Below are 16,341 nucleotides of genomic sequence, written 5' to 3'. Positions count from 1 at the left end.
TCTTGACGAAATCCCAAAAGTTCATTTTTGCTTTTGTTTCCCTTGCCTTTAAAGAGATGTCTTGAAAGAAATTGCTGTGGCCAATGTCAAAGAGGTTACTGGCTATGTTCTCCTCTAGGATTTTGATGGATTCCATCTCATGTCTTTCATCCATTCTGAGTTTGTCTTTATGTATAGTGTAACAGAATGGTCCAATTTCATTCTTCTGTGGCTGTACAATTTTCCCAGCACCACTTATTGAAAATACTGTCTTTTTTCCATTGGATATTTATTTCTGATATGTCAAAAATTAGTTGACCATGCAGTTCAAAGTCCATTTCTGGTATCATAAAAACCATCTATGAAAAGCCCACAGTGAATATCATTCTCAATGAGGAGAATCTGAGAGATTTTCCTTAAGGTCAGGAACACTACAGGGATGCCCACTCTCACCACGTTTGTTCAACTTATTACTAGAAGTCCTAGCATCAGCAATCAGACAACAAAAAGAAATAAAAGGCATTAAAATTGGCAAAGAAGAAGTCAAACTCTCTCTCTTCACAGATGACATGATACTTTATGTGGAAAATCCAAAAGACTCCACGTCAAAATTACTAGAACTAAAACAGCAATTCAGCAATGTGGCAGGATACAAAATAAATGCACAGAAATCAGCTGCATTTCTATATACTAACAATGTAACTGAAGAAAGAGAAATTAAAGAATCAATTCCATTCAAATAGCACCAAAACCATAAGATACCTAGGAATAAACCTAGCCAAAGAGGTAAAGGATCTATAGATCACTTATGAAAGAAATTGAGAAAGACACAAAGAGATGGAAAAACATTCCATGTTCATGGATTAGAAGAATAAACATTATTAAAATGTCTATGCTGCCCAAAGCAATCTACACTTTCAGTGGAATCCCTATCAAAATACAATCAACATTTTTCACAGAGCTGGAACAAACAATCCTAAAATTTATATGGAAACAGAAAAGACCCCAAATTGCCAGGGGAATGTTGAAAAACAAAACCAAAGCTGGGGGCATCACAGTCCCTGACTTCAAGCTATATTACAAAGCTGTGATCATCAAGACAGCATGGTATTGGCACAAAAACAGACATATAGATCAATGAAACAGAATAGTATGTTATTTAAACAGAAAGTGTCAGAGTGAAAAAAGGTCTGGGTCAATATTCTGATATTAATATCAATGTATCTACTTGATAAAATAATGTAAAAGTTCCCATCTTTACCATTATACAGGCAAGGTAATTTTCTTCTTGAAAAGAACTCTTCCCAGGGCCCCCTTCATGTCTCTGTTCCTTAGGCTGTAGATGAAGGGGTTCAGCATGGGGGTGACCACAGTGTACATCATGGCCATGACAGTCTCCTTAACAGTAGAATTATTAGCTGATGGGCACAAGTAGAGACCAATAACTGTCCCATAGAAGAGAGACACCACAGAGAGGTGGGAGCCACAGGTGGAGAAGGCTTTGTGAATACCCCTAGCAGAAGGGACCTTGAGGATGGAGGACACAATCCGTGCATAAGACATGATGATGAGCAGGAATGGGATGACAAGAATGAGCCCTCCCATGATAAATATCACCAACTCATTAACTCGAGTGTCAGAGCAGGCCAGCTTCAACAGAGCAGACATATCACAGAAAAAGTGGGGGACTTTGTTGTCTGCACAAAACCACAATCTGGCCATGAGCAGAGTGTGTAACATAGCATGGAACATGGTCAGCACCCAGGAAAGCACCACCAGGGAGAGACAGAGCTTGGGGCTCATGATGGTGGTATAGTGCAGAGGGAAGCAGATGGCCACATAGCGGTCATAGGCCATGGCCACCAGGAGGAAGCTCTCCAGGTCTCCAAAAAACAGGAAGAAGTACATCTGGGTCAGGCAGCCAGCATAGGGGATGAAGGAGACTTGGCTCTGCATGTTCTGCAGCAATTTGGGCATTGTGACAGACGAGAAGCAGAGGTCAGAGAAGGACAAATTGCTGAGAAACAAATACATGGGCATGTGGAGGTGGGAGTCCAGGCAAATGAGGATGATGATGAGAAGATTCCCCAGGACAGTGGTAACATACATGGCCAGGAACAGGGCATAGAACAGGTCTTGCTGATCTGGATCAATGGGCAGGCCCAGGAGGACAAATTCTGAGATGACAGTTTGATTCTTTCTTGTCATGCTCTGTCTTCGGTATCTTTAGGAGGAAAAAAATTCCATTAAAACATGAATTTAAAACTGAACATATTTCTGTGATACATAATCTGTTAGGTGCTCTGTAAAGATACTTTATATAATTCTTATCACAATAATTACCATTTCTATACTCCAGATCTCTAAGGACAGAATCTCTATGATCAGAAATGACTTTTCATCACTTCCTTTTAACAATGTTCCAAAATTTTTAAAAAGATTTCATTTTTTTATTTGATAGAGACACAGCGAGAGAGGAAATACAAGCAGAGGGAGTGGGAGAAGGAGAAGCAGGCTTCCTGTCCAGCAGGGAGCCTGATGTGGGGTTTCATCCCAGGTCCCTAGGTTCATAACCTGAGCCGAAGGCAGACACTTAATGACTGAGCCACCCAGGCACCCCAACAATATTCCAACTTTTATAAAACACTCTTATCCATTACTTTCTGAGCCACTTATATATTGATTTTCCTCATACCTATCTTACCAGGCATCTTCAGTAACTCTAGTTTGTTTTGTCAAACTCTTCATGTTGATGTCCCAGGAGTTTTTCCTAAACACTGTTCTCTTATAATGCTACATATAGAATGAAGAAAAACTAATCTACTCCAAAGGATTTGATTACCATTTAAACCTCAGGTGTAAATGACTCTAATCTATAAAACTGTGTACCTAGCTGCTTAATAATTATCTTCCCTTAGACTTTTCACATGCATTCAAAGCTCAGCAGATCCTAAAAGAAACTCAGGATCTCAACCCCGCCTTCTCCCAATTCCAATTCCTTCCTCCTCTACTTACCCACATCTCGGTAAAAGATATCAAATGCAAATCATACACCTGAGAGTTTTCTTCCTTTCCATCCTTTCTCTCGTCCTCAATATTCAGTTTTTCAACATGTCTTTAAGATTCTGCCACATTAAACCTCTTTCTTATTCATCCACTCCTTCTCTCAACCATCACTATTCTGGCTGGGCTGACATCATGTCTTGTCTGTACTATTGGAATAACCTCTTCCCTCTTCACTCTTCTCCCTGCTTCCACACATGGACACTCTCTCCTTCAATATCTTTCATTCACACTGTGGCATTGTAAGATGAGAATCTGATCATCATTCTCCCTAAAGTCTTCATAGATTCTCATTGCCATTAAGGAAAAGGCAAAATTCATCTCAAAGGAATTGCACAAAAGATGCTTCAACATCTTGCTGACTTCCACAGCTTCACCTGGCCCCATAGTGACACTCACATTCACCTCCCCAGAAATGCTGGGCTTGAAAGGCACAATTTCTTGCCACCAGTCTTTTCTACTTGCTGTTCCCCTGCCTCACATCTTCCTCTCTCTGCTCCCTCTTCACCTGGTTTGTTCCTTCTTAGCCTTCAGCCATATTACATGTCATTTGCTCAGCTGTATCTCTCCTGGCCCCCTTCCCCAGACCAAGTAAGAACCTGCTACTATGTTTTCCAGGCATCCCATACTTGTCCCTCAAGCACTGAATGCCCAGGAGATTGGTTACAGCTGTTCTCCCTATTGGACTGTCAACATGGGGAAAGGCCACGTCTGCCTTCATGACCGCAGAAGTGTTAGCACCTGGCACAGTGCCTCGTTATAGCCAATGTTTCGTAAATATTCACTGGCTGTGCTTCAGGCTGAGACATGCATTCCTTCAACTTTAGAGACAGCAAACTTCTATTATGTTAAAATACCCATTGAACCCTCCAGAACAAGTACTCATTAGCTTCAACCATTTAGCACTAAATTTGTCACTGTGTTACAGATTTATTAATGTAACACTGTACCCATGGAAAGTGTTGGGGAACCTCAGATAAGACTACCCTTTTCATGACTACAGATGATACAGGTAATAGAGATATATTATCAGATTTATAGATATATAAATATAGATAAAGATATAATCTTCCATTGGTTCTATTTCTCTGGAGAACCCTAATACACCTCAATGTGTCTAAAAGGTGACAAAGCAGAGAACTGTCAAGAGATGTGGGAGGCTCCTTCATTAAAGACCAAACTGAATCCACCTGCTTAGACTACACCCTGCTGGTGCTGTTTGATCCACCCACATTAGCAGTTTTTACACATGGACATTACATACTGGCATTATAGTGGGAACAAACATCTAAGGGAAATCATACAGCTGTTTTTTCAGAATTTTGCTTCCTAATAAATGAGTGGGATCCATCTCTTGTGTTGAGGGTATGAGGAGGAATCATTAGCCAGAGACAACACTTGCAGATGCTACCACTAATTATGTAATGACCCTTTCATCTTTCACCGATGGCCGGTAGTTCTCAGCCTGGACTGCCCATAAGAATCACCTAGCACAGTGTTTCTGGAATTAAATACCCATGCAGGTCACCCAGGCATTCTGCTAAAATGCTGATTCTGATTCAGCAGGCTGGTCCTCTATTTTATTTTAGATTTTATTTATTTATTTGACACAGAGAGAGAGAACACAAGCAGGAGGAGAGACAGGCAGAGGGAGAGGGAGAAGCAGACTTGCCACCAAGCAGAAAGCCTGACGCAGGGCTCAATGTAGGCCTAGATCCCTGGACCCTGGGATCATGACCTTGCTGAAGGCAGACACTTAGGTGTCCTATAGTTCTACATTTTTAATTAGCACCCAGTGACTGCAGTGCTGTGGTCCAGGGACTACACAGTGCATGGTAAATATATATGAGGCTTTTAAAAATGAAGATTACTGGGTACCCTCGGATAAATATAATCACAATCTTAGAGGAGGCCTGTACAAAAATGTTAAAGTTACCAGGCGATTCTAAAATAAAACAAGGGCTCAGACTACTACATTAAAGCCTACCACAAGACACGAACAGACATTTCTCCAAAGAAGACATACAAATGGCCAAAGACACATGAAAAAATACTCAACATCACTTGTCATCAGGGAAATACAAGTCAAAACCACAATGAGATATCACCTTGCACCGTTCAGAATGGCTAAAATTAACAAGACAGTAAGCAATGAATGTTGACTTGAATGTGGAGAAAGGGAACCCTCTTACACTGTCAGCGGGAATGCAAGCTGGTGCAGCCACTCTGGAAAACAGTATGGAAGTTCCTCAAGAAGTTACAAATAAAAATACTCTATGACCTGCAATGCAGTACTAGGTATTTACCCCAAAGATACAGATGTAATGAAACAAAGGGGAACCTCTACCCTAATGTTCATACTAACAATAGTATGAACAATAGTCAAACTATGGAAGGAGCTGAGATTTCCTTTGACTGCTGAACAGATAAAGAAGATATCTATATCTATATCATATATATATATATAATGGAATATTACTCAACCATAAGAAATGATGAATACTTACCATTTACATCTATGTGGATGGAACTGTACTAAGTGAAATAAGACAATCGGAGAAAGACAATTATCATAGTTTCACTCATATGTGGACTATAAGAAACAGTGCAGAATATCATAAGGGAAGGGAGGGAAAACTGAATGGGAAGAAATTAGAGAAGGGGACAAATCATGAAAATTCTTAACTATGGGAAACAAACTGAGGGTTGTTGAAGGAGAGGTGGGTGGGGGAATTGGGGTAACTGGGTAATGGGCATTCAGGGGGACACATGATGTGATGAGCACTGGGTGTTAGACACGACTGATGAATTGTGGAACACTACATCTGAAACTAATGTTGTGTTGGCTAATTGAATTTAAAAAACAATAAAGCCTGCCACAAGAGCTGTCATCATATCAGAATTATGCAGTCTTGTAAGAATACATGACACGGTAACATTTACAAATGTTATTATTGCCAACAAAAATGTAACTGGTAAACATTAATCAAAATATTTCTAGAATGTAGGGAAGTCTTAGAAGGCAGGGAGGTGAAGAAGAGGAATGTTATCATACCTGAAGAACCATCCTGCAGAACATCACACAATTCTGCAAGACCCTTGAATTGGAAGGACCCTAAGGGTCCAGCTCATTCACCCTCTGCCCAACTTACCCAGTGTGTCTGAGGGTGACTCCAGCACAGTAACTTAAGGTCCTGTTTCCCTTTATTTACTAAGACATGTGAAGTGACAGCTTCTGTAGTCGTCACCTGTGTCTGCGTAGTTGTCACCTGTGTCTGCAACATCCTTCCTCACATCTCCTGTTCTATACATCCCTGGGCCTAAGAGGCCCTGGATCCCAAAGGAGTCTAGATCTTAAAGGAACTCATCAAAACACAGAAATCCAGGATGCTTAGCACAAATGCTCTGACTGATCACATCACTGATCATAACTGACTATGCTTTGGGGGAATGTGGGGAAGGAGAGATGTTCATAATATGGATGCTTAATCACTCCCTGTTTAGGGAATTGACAGTAGTCCTGTGGGGCTGGAGCTGACATTTTGGAAGGTGAGGGAGGATGCTTAGAGAATCCATAGAAAGGGACAGGGTCCAGGCTATGAATATTCTAAAATATTTTACAGTGTAAAAGGCTTTATCTTGCGGGCAAGAAGAAGTCATCAGTGGGCTTTGAACAAAGTGCCATGAAAGACACATATTTTGGAAAGATTCCCAGGGTGGCATAATCTCTCACTACAACCCAGTTTCTCATAAACATACTCAAGGGGAGAGGTAAACCTGCAGCTAATAAAGATTAGATCCCTATGACCCAATCATATGCAGATGCATAGAAAGTACTGGAATAAAAGACAGCTCTCCCAGATTATTTTCAATTCTTCTTCACGCAGAGATAGAAAATGAAACTCAGATTTGAAACTCACTGAGGTACTTCTATACCATTACCTCTCTTGGAAAACCTTTATAGAACTCGGTGACCACCATCATTTCTACTTCTTCCCAAGTGTCAGATTGCCCATTTTTCAGTTGTTCCTTGTACTGTAATTGATCACAAGGCTATAGTTGACATTTATAACTCCTTCTTTCACTACACATTCTATGTTCTCATTGGCCATCATCTCAGCTGTATGGGGCTCTTTCCATAGTATAATGGGAACCTTCATTCCTAAGGAATATGCACCCTTTTTGGTCCTGTCTTTATTAGGTTATTAGACTTTCCATTAAAATTTATCACTAAGTAGATAAAATACTAAGTGGCACCCAAATGTTCTCCAGGATTTCAGATATGGTCCTATCTGTCCCAATTGTATAGAGCAACCTAGACTCCCCTTGGTAATCAATATCACCACCTCAGGGAGAATGGCAACCCTGATCTTTATATATCAGTTCACATAAGAACAGTAAAATGTCCAGATGGAAGTTCATTGAATTGAACTTCCAATTCAGTGAAAACACTGCTATATGAAACCATCCCCTGATAGTAATAAGAATGATGTGGGACACTTCCCGTGCTCTATATTCATTCTTCAGTTTCATCTCTTGTTTTAGCCACAGCTACGGTAACTGCACTGACTTCAACTAGCACCTGAATTCTGCTGCACATGCTCCTTGTTTCCCGCTCTGGGACTTCTCTAATGCTACAAAACAGGATGCCGGCTGGGGCAGAGGGGCTTTCTTAATACCCGTACAAATATTTAGGTGTGAATTGTAGAGAGTGTGAGGTATTGATTATTATTATTATTATTATTATTATTTTGCACATGGAAATAAAGTTTTTCCAGCAGCTGATTGAAAATATTATTTTCCACAAATTGTCTTTGCATCTTTGTCAATAATCGGGTGGGCAGTACTTTAGTGGATCTATTTCTGGACTCTATATACTATTCTATGCTCTTGTACTGATCCATATTTCTATATTTTCTCCAATACCACACTTTTCTGACTGTTTTAATTAACAGTAAGTCTGGAAACGAGGTAGTATGAGCCCTTTAACTTCGTTTTCTTTTCCAAAATCAGTTTTTGTTTTTTTTTTAATTTCTTTGCTTTACATATAAATTTTATAATCAGATGGTCACTTTGTACCAAAGAAGTCCTGAAGGAATTTTGATTGAAATGGTGTTCAATCTCTAGATCCGTTTTGGTAGAGTTGACATCTTAACAATGTTGAATCTTTCATCCATGCATGATTTATATATATCCATTTTGTTCTTTGATTTCTGTAATCAGTGTTTGCAGTTTTCAAGATGTGGATCATGCATATATTGTGTAAGATTTATACGTAAGTATTAAGTGGTTTGGTGCTAGGGTAAATATTTATCTATCTATTTATTTAAGAGAGAGTATGAACAGGGGGGCAGGGGGACAGGGAGAGAGAGGGAATCTCCAGCAGGCCCCCTGCAGAGCTTGGAGCTGACATGGGGCTCCATCTCATGATCCTGAGATTAAGACATGAACCAAAATCAAGAATTGGATGTTTAACTGACTGAGCCACCCGGGAGCCCCTAAAATAGTACTCTAAAGAGTTTTTCCACTTTACATATGTTTATTGTCAGTTGATATAAATTTCATTTTAACATATTAGCATTATTTTATATTTACACACAAATAAACTTCTTAATACATTGACTTTATATCCTATGGTAATACTAAATTCACTACTTCTGGAATGACTTTTTTATGGTCTTTGGGATTTTCTAAATAGACAATCCAGTTGTCTATGAATAGAGATGGTTTAATACTTTCCCCTCTATGTAACTTTTATTTATTTTCCTTGTCATTTCTCACTGCTTAGGATTTCCAATGTAATGTTGAATAACAGTGGTAGGATCAAACATTTTTACTTTGTCTCTGAACTTAGGGAGAAAGCATTCAATCTCTCACCATTTAGTATGATATCACCTAAAACTTATTTCCACCACCTTTTTATTTAAATTCCAGTTGGTTAACATACAGTGTAATATTAGTTTCAGGTGTACAATTTAGTGATTCGTCATTTACATACAACACCCAGTGTTCATGGCAACGAATGCTCTCCTTAATACCCAATTTAACCCATTCTCCCCACTTCTCCCATTCGTCTACCACCCCTTCAGTAACCATCAGCTTGTTCTCTATAGTTAAGAGTGTTTTTCCTGCCTTGCCTCCTTTTTCTCCCTCCATGTTCAATGGTTTTGTTTCTTAAATTGAACGTATGAGTGAAATGATATGGTATTTGTCTTTGACTGACTTATTTTGCTTAGCACAATACTCTCTAGCTTCATCCATGTCATTACAAATGGCAAGATTTCACTCTTTTTATAATGGTTGAACAATATTCCTTTGTAGATAGATGTATGTCACATCTTCTTTATCCACTCCATGGACATTTGGGTTCTTTCCATGATATGGCTATTGTTGATAATACTGCTGTAAACATCAGGGTGTACTGGGGCGCCTGGGTGGCTCAGTGGGTTAAGCCTCTGCCTTCGGCTCAGGTCATAATCCCAGGGTCCTGGGATGGAGCCCCTCATCAGGCTCTCTGCTCAGTGGGGATCCTGCTTCCCCCCCATCTCTCTCTGCCTGCCTCTCTGCCTACTAGTGATCTCTGTCAAATAAATAAATAAAATCTTAAAAAAAAAAACCATTGAGGTGCTTGTATCCTTTGAATCAGTATTTTGTATCCTTTTGGTAAATACCTAGTAGTGAAATTACTAGAATTATTTAAAATTAGGGTAGGTTTTTTTTTTTTTTTTTGAGAAAACTCCATACTGTTTTCCAGAGTGGCTATACCAGTTTGCATTCCCACCAACACTGCACCAGTTTGCATTCCCATTTTCCTCATCTTCATCAAAAAATGTTGTTTCCTGGGTTGTTAATTTTAGCTATTCTGATTGGCATGAGGTAATATCTCTGTAGTTTTGATTTGTATTTCCTTGATGATGAGTGATGTGGAGCATTTTTCATGTGTCTATTGGCCATCTATATATCTTCTTTGGAAAAATGTCTATTCATGTCTTCTGCCCATATTTTCGGTGTTGAGTTTTATAAGTTCTTTATAGACTTTGGATACTAACCCTTTATTGGATGTGTCATTTGAAAATGTCTTTTCCCATTCTTTAGGTTGCCTTTCAGTTTTTTTTTTTTAAAGATTTTTATTTATTTATTTGACAGAGAGAGATCACAGGTAGGCAGAGAGGCGGGCAGAGAGAGAGAGGAGGAAGCAGGCTCCCCGCTGAGCAGAGAGTCCGATGCGGGGCCCAATCCCAGGACCCTGAGATCATGACCTGAGCCGAAGGCAGAGGCTTAACCCACTGAGCCACCCAGGCGTCCCTTGCCTTTCAGTTTTCTTCATTGTTTTCTTTGCTGTGCAGAAGCTTTTTATTTTGATGAAGTCCTGGTAGTTCATTTTGCCTCAGGAGACGTACCTAGTAAAGAAGTTGTTACAGCTAATATGAACGAGGTTACTGCCTGTGTTCTCCTCTAGAATTCTGATGGTTTCCTGTCTCACATTTAGGTCTCTCATCCATTTTGAATTTATATTTGTGTATGGTTTAAGAAAATGGTTAAGTTTCATTCTTCTTCATCTGCTGTCCAGTTTTCTGAACACCATTTCAGGAAAAGACTGTCTTTTTCACATTGGATAGTCCTTTCCTCTTTGTCAAAGACTAGTTGACCATGTTGTATGGGTACATTTTGGGGTTTTCTATTCTGTTCCATTCATCTGTGTGTCTATTTCTGTGCCAGTACCATACTGTCTTGATCACTACAGTTCTGTAAGAGAACTTGAGGTCCAGAATTGTGAGGCCTCCAGCTTTGCATTTCTTTTTCAAGATTGCTTTGTCTATTTGGGGTCTTTTGTAGTTCCATACAAATTTTGGGATGGTTTCTTCTAGCTCTGTAAAAAATGTTGGTATTTTTAAAAATTCAAAATCAATTAATTAACATACAGCTTACTATTAGTTTCAGAGGTAGAGTTTAATGAGTGATTCAACAGTTGTTCGTTACAATAAGTGCCCTCCTTAAGGCCCATCATCACCCCGTTACCCCATCCCCACACACACCTCCACTCCAGCAACTCTCAACTTGTTACTTGTAATTAAGAGTCTCTTAAGGTTTGTCTCCCTTTCTGATTCTGTCTTGTTTTAATGTTCCCTCCATTCCCCTATATTCATCTGTTTTGTTTCTTAAATTCTACATACAAGTGAGATCATATGATATATATGATATATATTTCTCTTCCTCTGATGATCAAGTTCCATCCACATCATGGCAAATGCTAAGATTTCATTTTTTTAAAAGATTTTATTTATTCACTTGACAGAGAGAGAGGAGTGAAAGAGAGAGAGAATACAAATCAGGGGGACAGTAGATGGAGCGGGAGAAGCAGGCTCCTCACTGAGTAGGGAACCCCATTCAGGATTTGATCCCAGGACCCTGAGATCATGACCTGAGCTGAACTAGATATTCAACCAACTGAACCAACCAGGAGCCCCAGGATTTCATTTTTGATGGCTGAATAATATTCCACTGTGTGTGTGTGTGTGTGTGTGTGTGTGTGTGTGTGTGTGTGTGTGTATCCATTCAGCTGTCAATGGACCTCTGGGCTCTTTCTATATTTTGGATACTTTACATTGCTGCTATAAACATTGGGGTACCAGTGCCCCTTTGAATCACTATACTTGCATCCTTTGGATAAACACCTAATAGTACAATTACTGGGTTATAGGGCAGGTGCATTTTTAACATTTTGAGGAACCTCCATAGTGTTATCCAGAGTTGCTGTACCAGTTTGCATTCCCACCAAAAGTGTAGGTGGGTTCCCCTTTTTCCTCATCCTCTCCAACATCTGTCGTTTCCTGACTTGTTAATTTTAGTCACTCTGACTGGTGTGAGGTGGTAGCTCACTGTGGTTTTGATTTGTATTTCCATGATGTCCAGTGATGTGGCATTATTCATGTGTCTGTTGGCCATTTGGATGTCTTCTTTGGGGAAATACATGTTCATGTCTTCTGCCCATTTCCTGATTGGATTGTTTCTTTTTGGGTGTTGAGTTTGATAAGTTCTTTATAGATTTTGGATTCTAGCCCTTTATCTGATAAGGCATTTAGAAACATTGTCTCCCATTCTGCTGGTTGTCTTTTGGTTTTGTCAACTGTTTCCTTTGCTATGCAAAAGCTTTTATTTTTATGAAATCCCAATAGTTTATTTTTACCTTTGTTTCCCTTGCCTTTGGAAATGTGTTTAGAAAGAAGTTGGTCACAGAGGTTGCTGCCTGTATTCTTCTTTAGGACTTTGATAGATTCCTGTCTCACAATTAGACCTGTCATCCATTTTGAGTTTATTTTTGTGCGGGGTGTAAGAAAGTGGTCTAGTCTCTCTGCATGTGGCTGTGCAATTTTCCCAACACCATTTGTTGAAGAAACTTTTTCCCACTGGATAATCTTTTCTGCTTTGTCAGAGATTAGTTGTCCATAGAGTTGAGGGTCCATTTTGGGGTTCTTTATTCTGTTCCATTTATCTATGTGCCAATACCATACTATCCTGATGATTACATTTGGTAATATAGCTTGAAGTTCAGAACTGTGATACCAACAGCTTTGGTTTTCTTCTTCTACATGCCTTTGACTTTTTGGAGTCTTTTTTGGTTCTATTCATGTTTTAATTTGTTTCAGCTCAGTGAAAATGTTAATAGTATTTTGATAGGGATTGCCTTGAATGTATAGATTGCTTTGGGTAGCATAGACTGTTTAACAATGCTTGTTCTTCCAATCTATTGCGCATGGAATGTTTTTCCAATTCTTTGTGTATTCCTCAATTCCTTTCACAAGGGTTCTATAGTTTTCAGCGTACAGAGCCTTAACCTCTTTGATTAGGTTTATTCCTAGGTATCTTGTGTTTTTTGGTGAAATTGTAAATGGAATCTTGATTTCTCTTTCTTCTGTCTCATTGTTAGTGTATAGAAATGCAACTGACTTCTGTGCATTGATTTTCTATCCTGCCACATTGCTGAATTCCTGTATGAGTTCCAACAATTTGGGGGCGGGGTCTTTTGGGTTTTCCACATAAATATCATGTCATCTGCAAAGAGCAAGAATTTGGCTTCTTCTTTGCCAGTTTGGTTGCCTTTTATGTCTTTTTGTTGTCTGAGTGTTGATGCTAGGACTTCTAGCACTATGTTGAACAACAATGGTGAGAGTGGATATCTGTCATGTTCCTGATCTTAAGGGAAAAGCTCTCCATTTTTCTCCATTGAGAATGATATTTGCTGTGGGGTTTTTTGTATATGGCTTTTATGATATTGAGGCATATTCCCTCTATCCCTATACTGCAGAGAGTTTTAATCAAGAAAGGATACTGTATTTTGTCAGCTGCTTTTTCTACCTCTATTGAGAGGATTGTATGATTCTTGGCCTTTCTTCTATTAATTTGGTGTGTCATATTGATTGACTTGTGGATTTGAACCACTCTTGCAGCTCAGGAATAAATCCCACTTTGTTGTCATGAATAATCCCTTTAATGTACTGAGGATCCTATTGGCTAGTATCTTGGGAAGAATTTTGGCATCCATGCTCATCAGGGATATTGGTGTGTAATTCCATTTTTTTGGTGGAGTATTTGTCTGGTTTTGGGGATTAAGGTAATGCTGGCCTCATAGAATGAGTTTGGAAGTTTTCCTTCCATTTCTGTTCTATTTCTAGAGTAGGTATTATTTCCATTTTAAATATCTGGTTGAATTCTGCCAGGAGGCCATCTGGCCCTGGACTCTTGTTTGTTGGGAGATTTTTTATTATTGCTTCAATTTCATTGCTCACTATGCATCTGTTCAGGTTTTCTATTTCTTCTTGTTTCAGTTTTGGCAGTATATGTGTTTCTAGAAATGCATCCATTTCTTCCAGATTGCCTAATCTGTTGGCATATTGTTTTTCACAAGATTCTCTTATAATTGTTAGTATTTCAGAAGTGTGTTTGTGATCTCTCCTCTTTCATTTATGATTTTATTAATCTGGGTCCTTTCTCTTTTCTTTTTGATATGTCTGGCTAGAGGTTTATTGACCTCATTCTTTCAACAAACCAGCTACTAGTTTCATTGATCTCTTCTACTGTTCTTTTGGTGTCTATGTCACTGATTTCTGCTCTGATCTTTATTATTTCTCTTCTGCTGGATTTAGGTTTTCTTTACTATTCTTTTCCAGCTCCTTTAGGTGTAAGTTTAGGTTGCATATTTGAGACTTTTCTTGTTTCTTGAGAAAGGCTTATATTGTTATACACTTCTCGCTATGACTGCCTTTGCTGCATCCCAAAGGTTCTGAACTGTAGTGCTTTCATTTTCATTTGTTTCCACTAAATTTTTTATTTCAACTTTTTTTTATTTCTTTTCAGCATAACAGTATTGTTTTTGCACCACACCCAGTGCTCCATACAATACGTGCCCTCCTTAATACCCACCACCTGGCCCCCCCAACCTCCCACCCCCCGCCACTTCAAAACGCTCAGGTTGTTTTTCAGAGTCCATAGTCTCTCATGGTTCATTTCCCCTTCCAATTTCCCTCAACTCCCTTCTCTCTCCATCTCCCCATGTCCTCCATGTTATTTGTTATGCTCCACAAATAAGTGAAACCATATGAAAATTGATTCTCTCTGCTTGACTTATTTCACTCAGCATAATCTCTTCCAGTCCCGTCCATGTTGCTACAAAAGTTGGGTATTCATCCTTTCTGATGGAGGCATAATACTCCATAGTGTATATGGACCACATCTTCCATATCCATTCATCCATTGAAGGGCATCTTGGTTCTTTCCACAGTTTGGTGACCGTGGCCATTGCTGCTATAAACATTGGGGTACAGATGGCCCTTCTTTTCACTACATCTCTATCTTTGGGGTAAATACCCAATAGTGTTTCCACTAATTTTTAAAATTCTTCTTTAATTTCCTGGTTGACCCATTCATTCTTTAGTAGGATGCTCATTAACCTCCAGGCATTTGTGTTCCAAATTTTCTCTCATGATTGAGTTTAAGTTTTAAAGTACTGTGGTCTATGACATTTTTCAAAGAGCTGGAACAAACAATCCTAAAATTTGTATGGAACCAGAAGAGATCCTGAAGTGCTAAGGAAATGTTGAAAAAGAAAAACAAAACTGGGGGCTTCATGTCGCCATTTCAAGCTTTACTACAAAGCTGTGGTCACCAAGACAGCATGGTACTGGCATGAAAACAGACACATAGACCAGTGGAACAGAGTAGAGAGCCCAGATATGGACCCTCAACTCTATGGTCAAATAATCTTTGACAAAGCAGGAAAAAATATACAGTGGAAAAAAGACAGTCTCTTCAATAAATGGTGCTGGGGAAATTGAACAGCTATGTGTAGAAGAATGAAACTCAAACATTCTCTTACACCATATACAAAGATAAACTTGAAATGGATAAAAGACTTCAACATGAGGAAGGAATCTATCAAAATCCTAGAGGAGAACATAGGCAGTAACCTCTTCAATATTGGCCACAGCAACTTCTTTCAAGATATGTCTTCAAAGACAAAGGAATCAAAAATGAACTTTTGGAACTTCATCAAGATCCAAAGCTTCTGCACAGCAAAGGAAACAGTCAACAAAACAAAGAGGCAACCCACGGAATGGGAGAAGATATTCTCAAATGACACTACTGAAAAAGGGCTGATATCCAAGATCTATAAAGAACTCCTCAAACTCAACACACACTAAACAGATAATCATGTCAAAAAATGGGCAGAAGACATGAACAGACACTTCTCCAAAGGAGACATACAAATGGCTGACAGGCACATGAAAAAATGTTCATCATCATTAGCAATTAGGGAGATTCAAATCAAAACCACATTGAGATAAAAATTTAAAACAGTTAGAATGGCCAAAGTTAACAAGACAATAAACACCAAGTGTTGGAGAGACACTGTTGGTGGGAATGCAAGTTGGTGCAGTCACTTTGGAAGACAGTGTGGAGCTTCCTTAAGAAATTAAAAATAGAGCTACCCTATGACCCTGCAATTACACTACTGGGTATTTACCCCAAAGATACAGATGTAGTGAAAAGCAGGACCACCTGTACCCCGATGTTCACAGCAGCAATGTCCACGGTTGCCAAACTGTGGAAAGAACCTAGATGCCCTTCAGTGGATGAATGGATAAAGAAGATATGGTCCATATGTACCATGGAGTATTATGCCTCCATCAGAAATGATGAATATTCAACTTTTATATCAACATGGATGGGACTGGAAGAGATTATGCTGAGTGAAGTAAGTCAAGCAGAGAGAGTCAAGTACCATATGGTTTCACTTACTTA

The 16,341-nt window shown here is 39.1% G+C and overlaps 1 protein-coding gene across 1 annotated transcript; it reads right to left on the bottom strand.

Moving 5' to 3' along the window:
• Positions 1 to 1,018: 1,018 nt before the first annotated feature.
• On the bottom strand, positions 1,019 to 2,187 carry LOC123935972 (olfactory receptor-like protein DTMT). The gene has a single exon (XM_045996801.1). It carries the CDS (start codon positions 2,185 to 2,187, stop codon positions 1,243 to 1,245), a length of 945 nt encoding a protein of 314 aa, XP_045852757.1. The 3' UTR covers positions 1,019 to 1,242.
• Between the last annotated feature and the right edge of the window lie 14,154 nt (positions 2,188 to 16,341).

Source organism: Meles meles (assembly GCF_922984935.1).
Source record: "Meles meles chromosome X unlocalized genomic scaffold, mMelMel3.1 paternal haplotype SUPER_X_unloc_1, whole genome shotgun sequence".
NCBI lineage: Eukaryota > Metazoa > Chordata > Mammalia > Carnivora > Mustelidae > Meles > Meles meles.
The sequence above is the reverse complement of the archived record's forward strand: the minus strand, read 5'-3'. Positions and strand labels throughout refer to the sequence as shown.

Coding starts and splice junctions, on each gene's coding strand:
- LOC123935972 (XM_045996801.1), bottom strand. CDS start 2,187: ATGACAAGAAAGAATCAAACTGTCATCTCAGAATTTGTCCTCCTGGGC.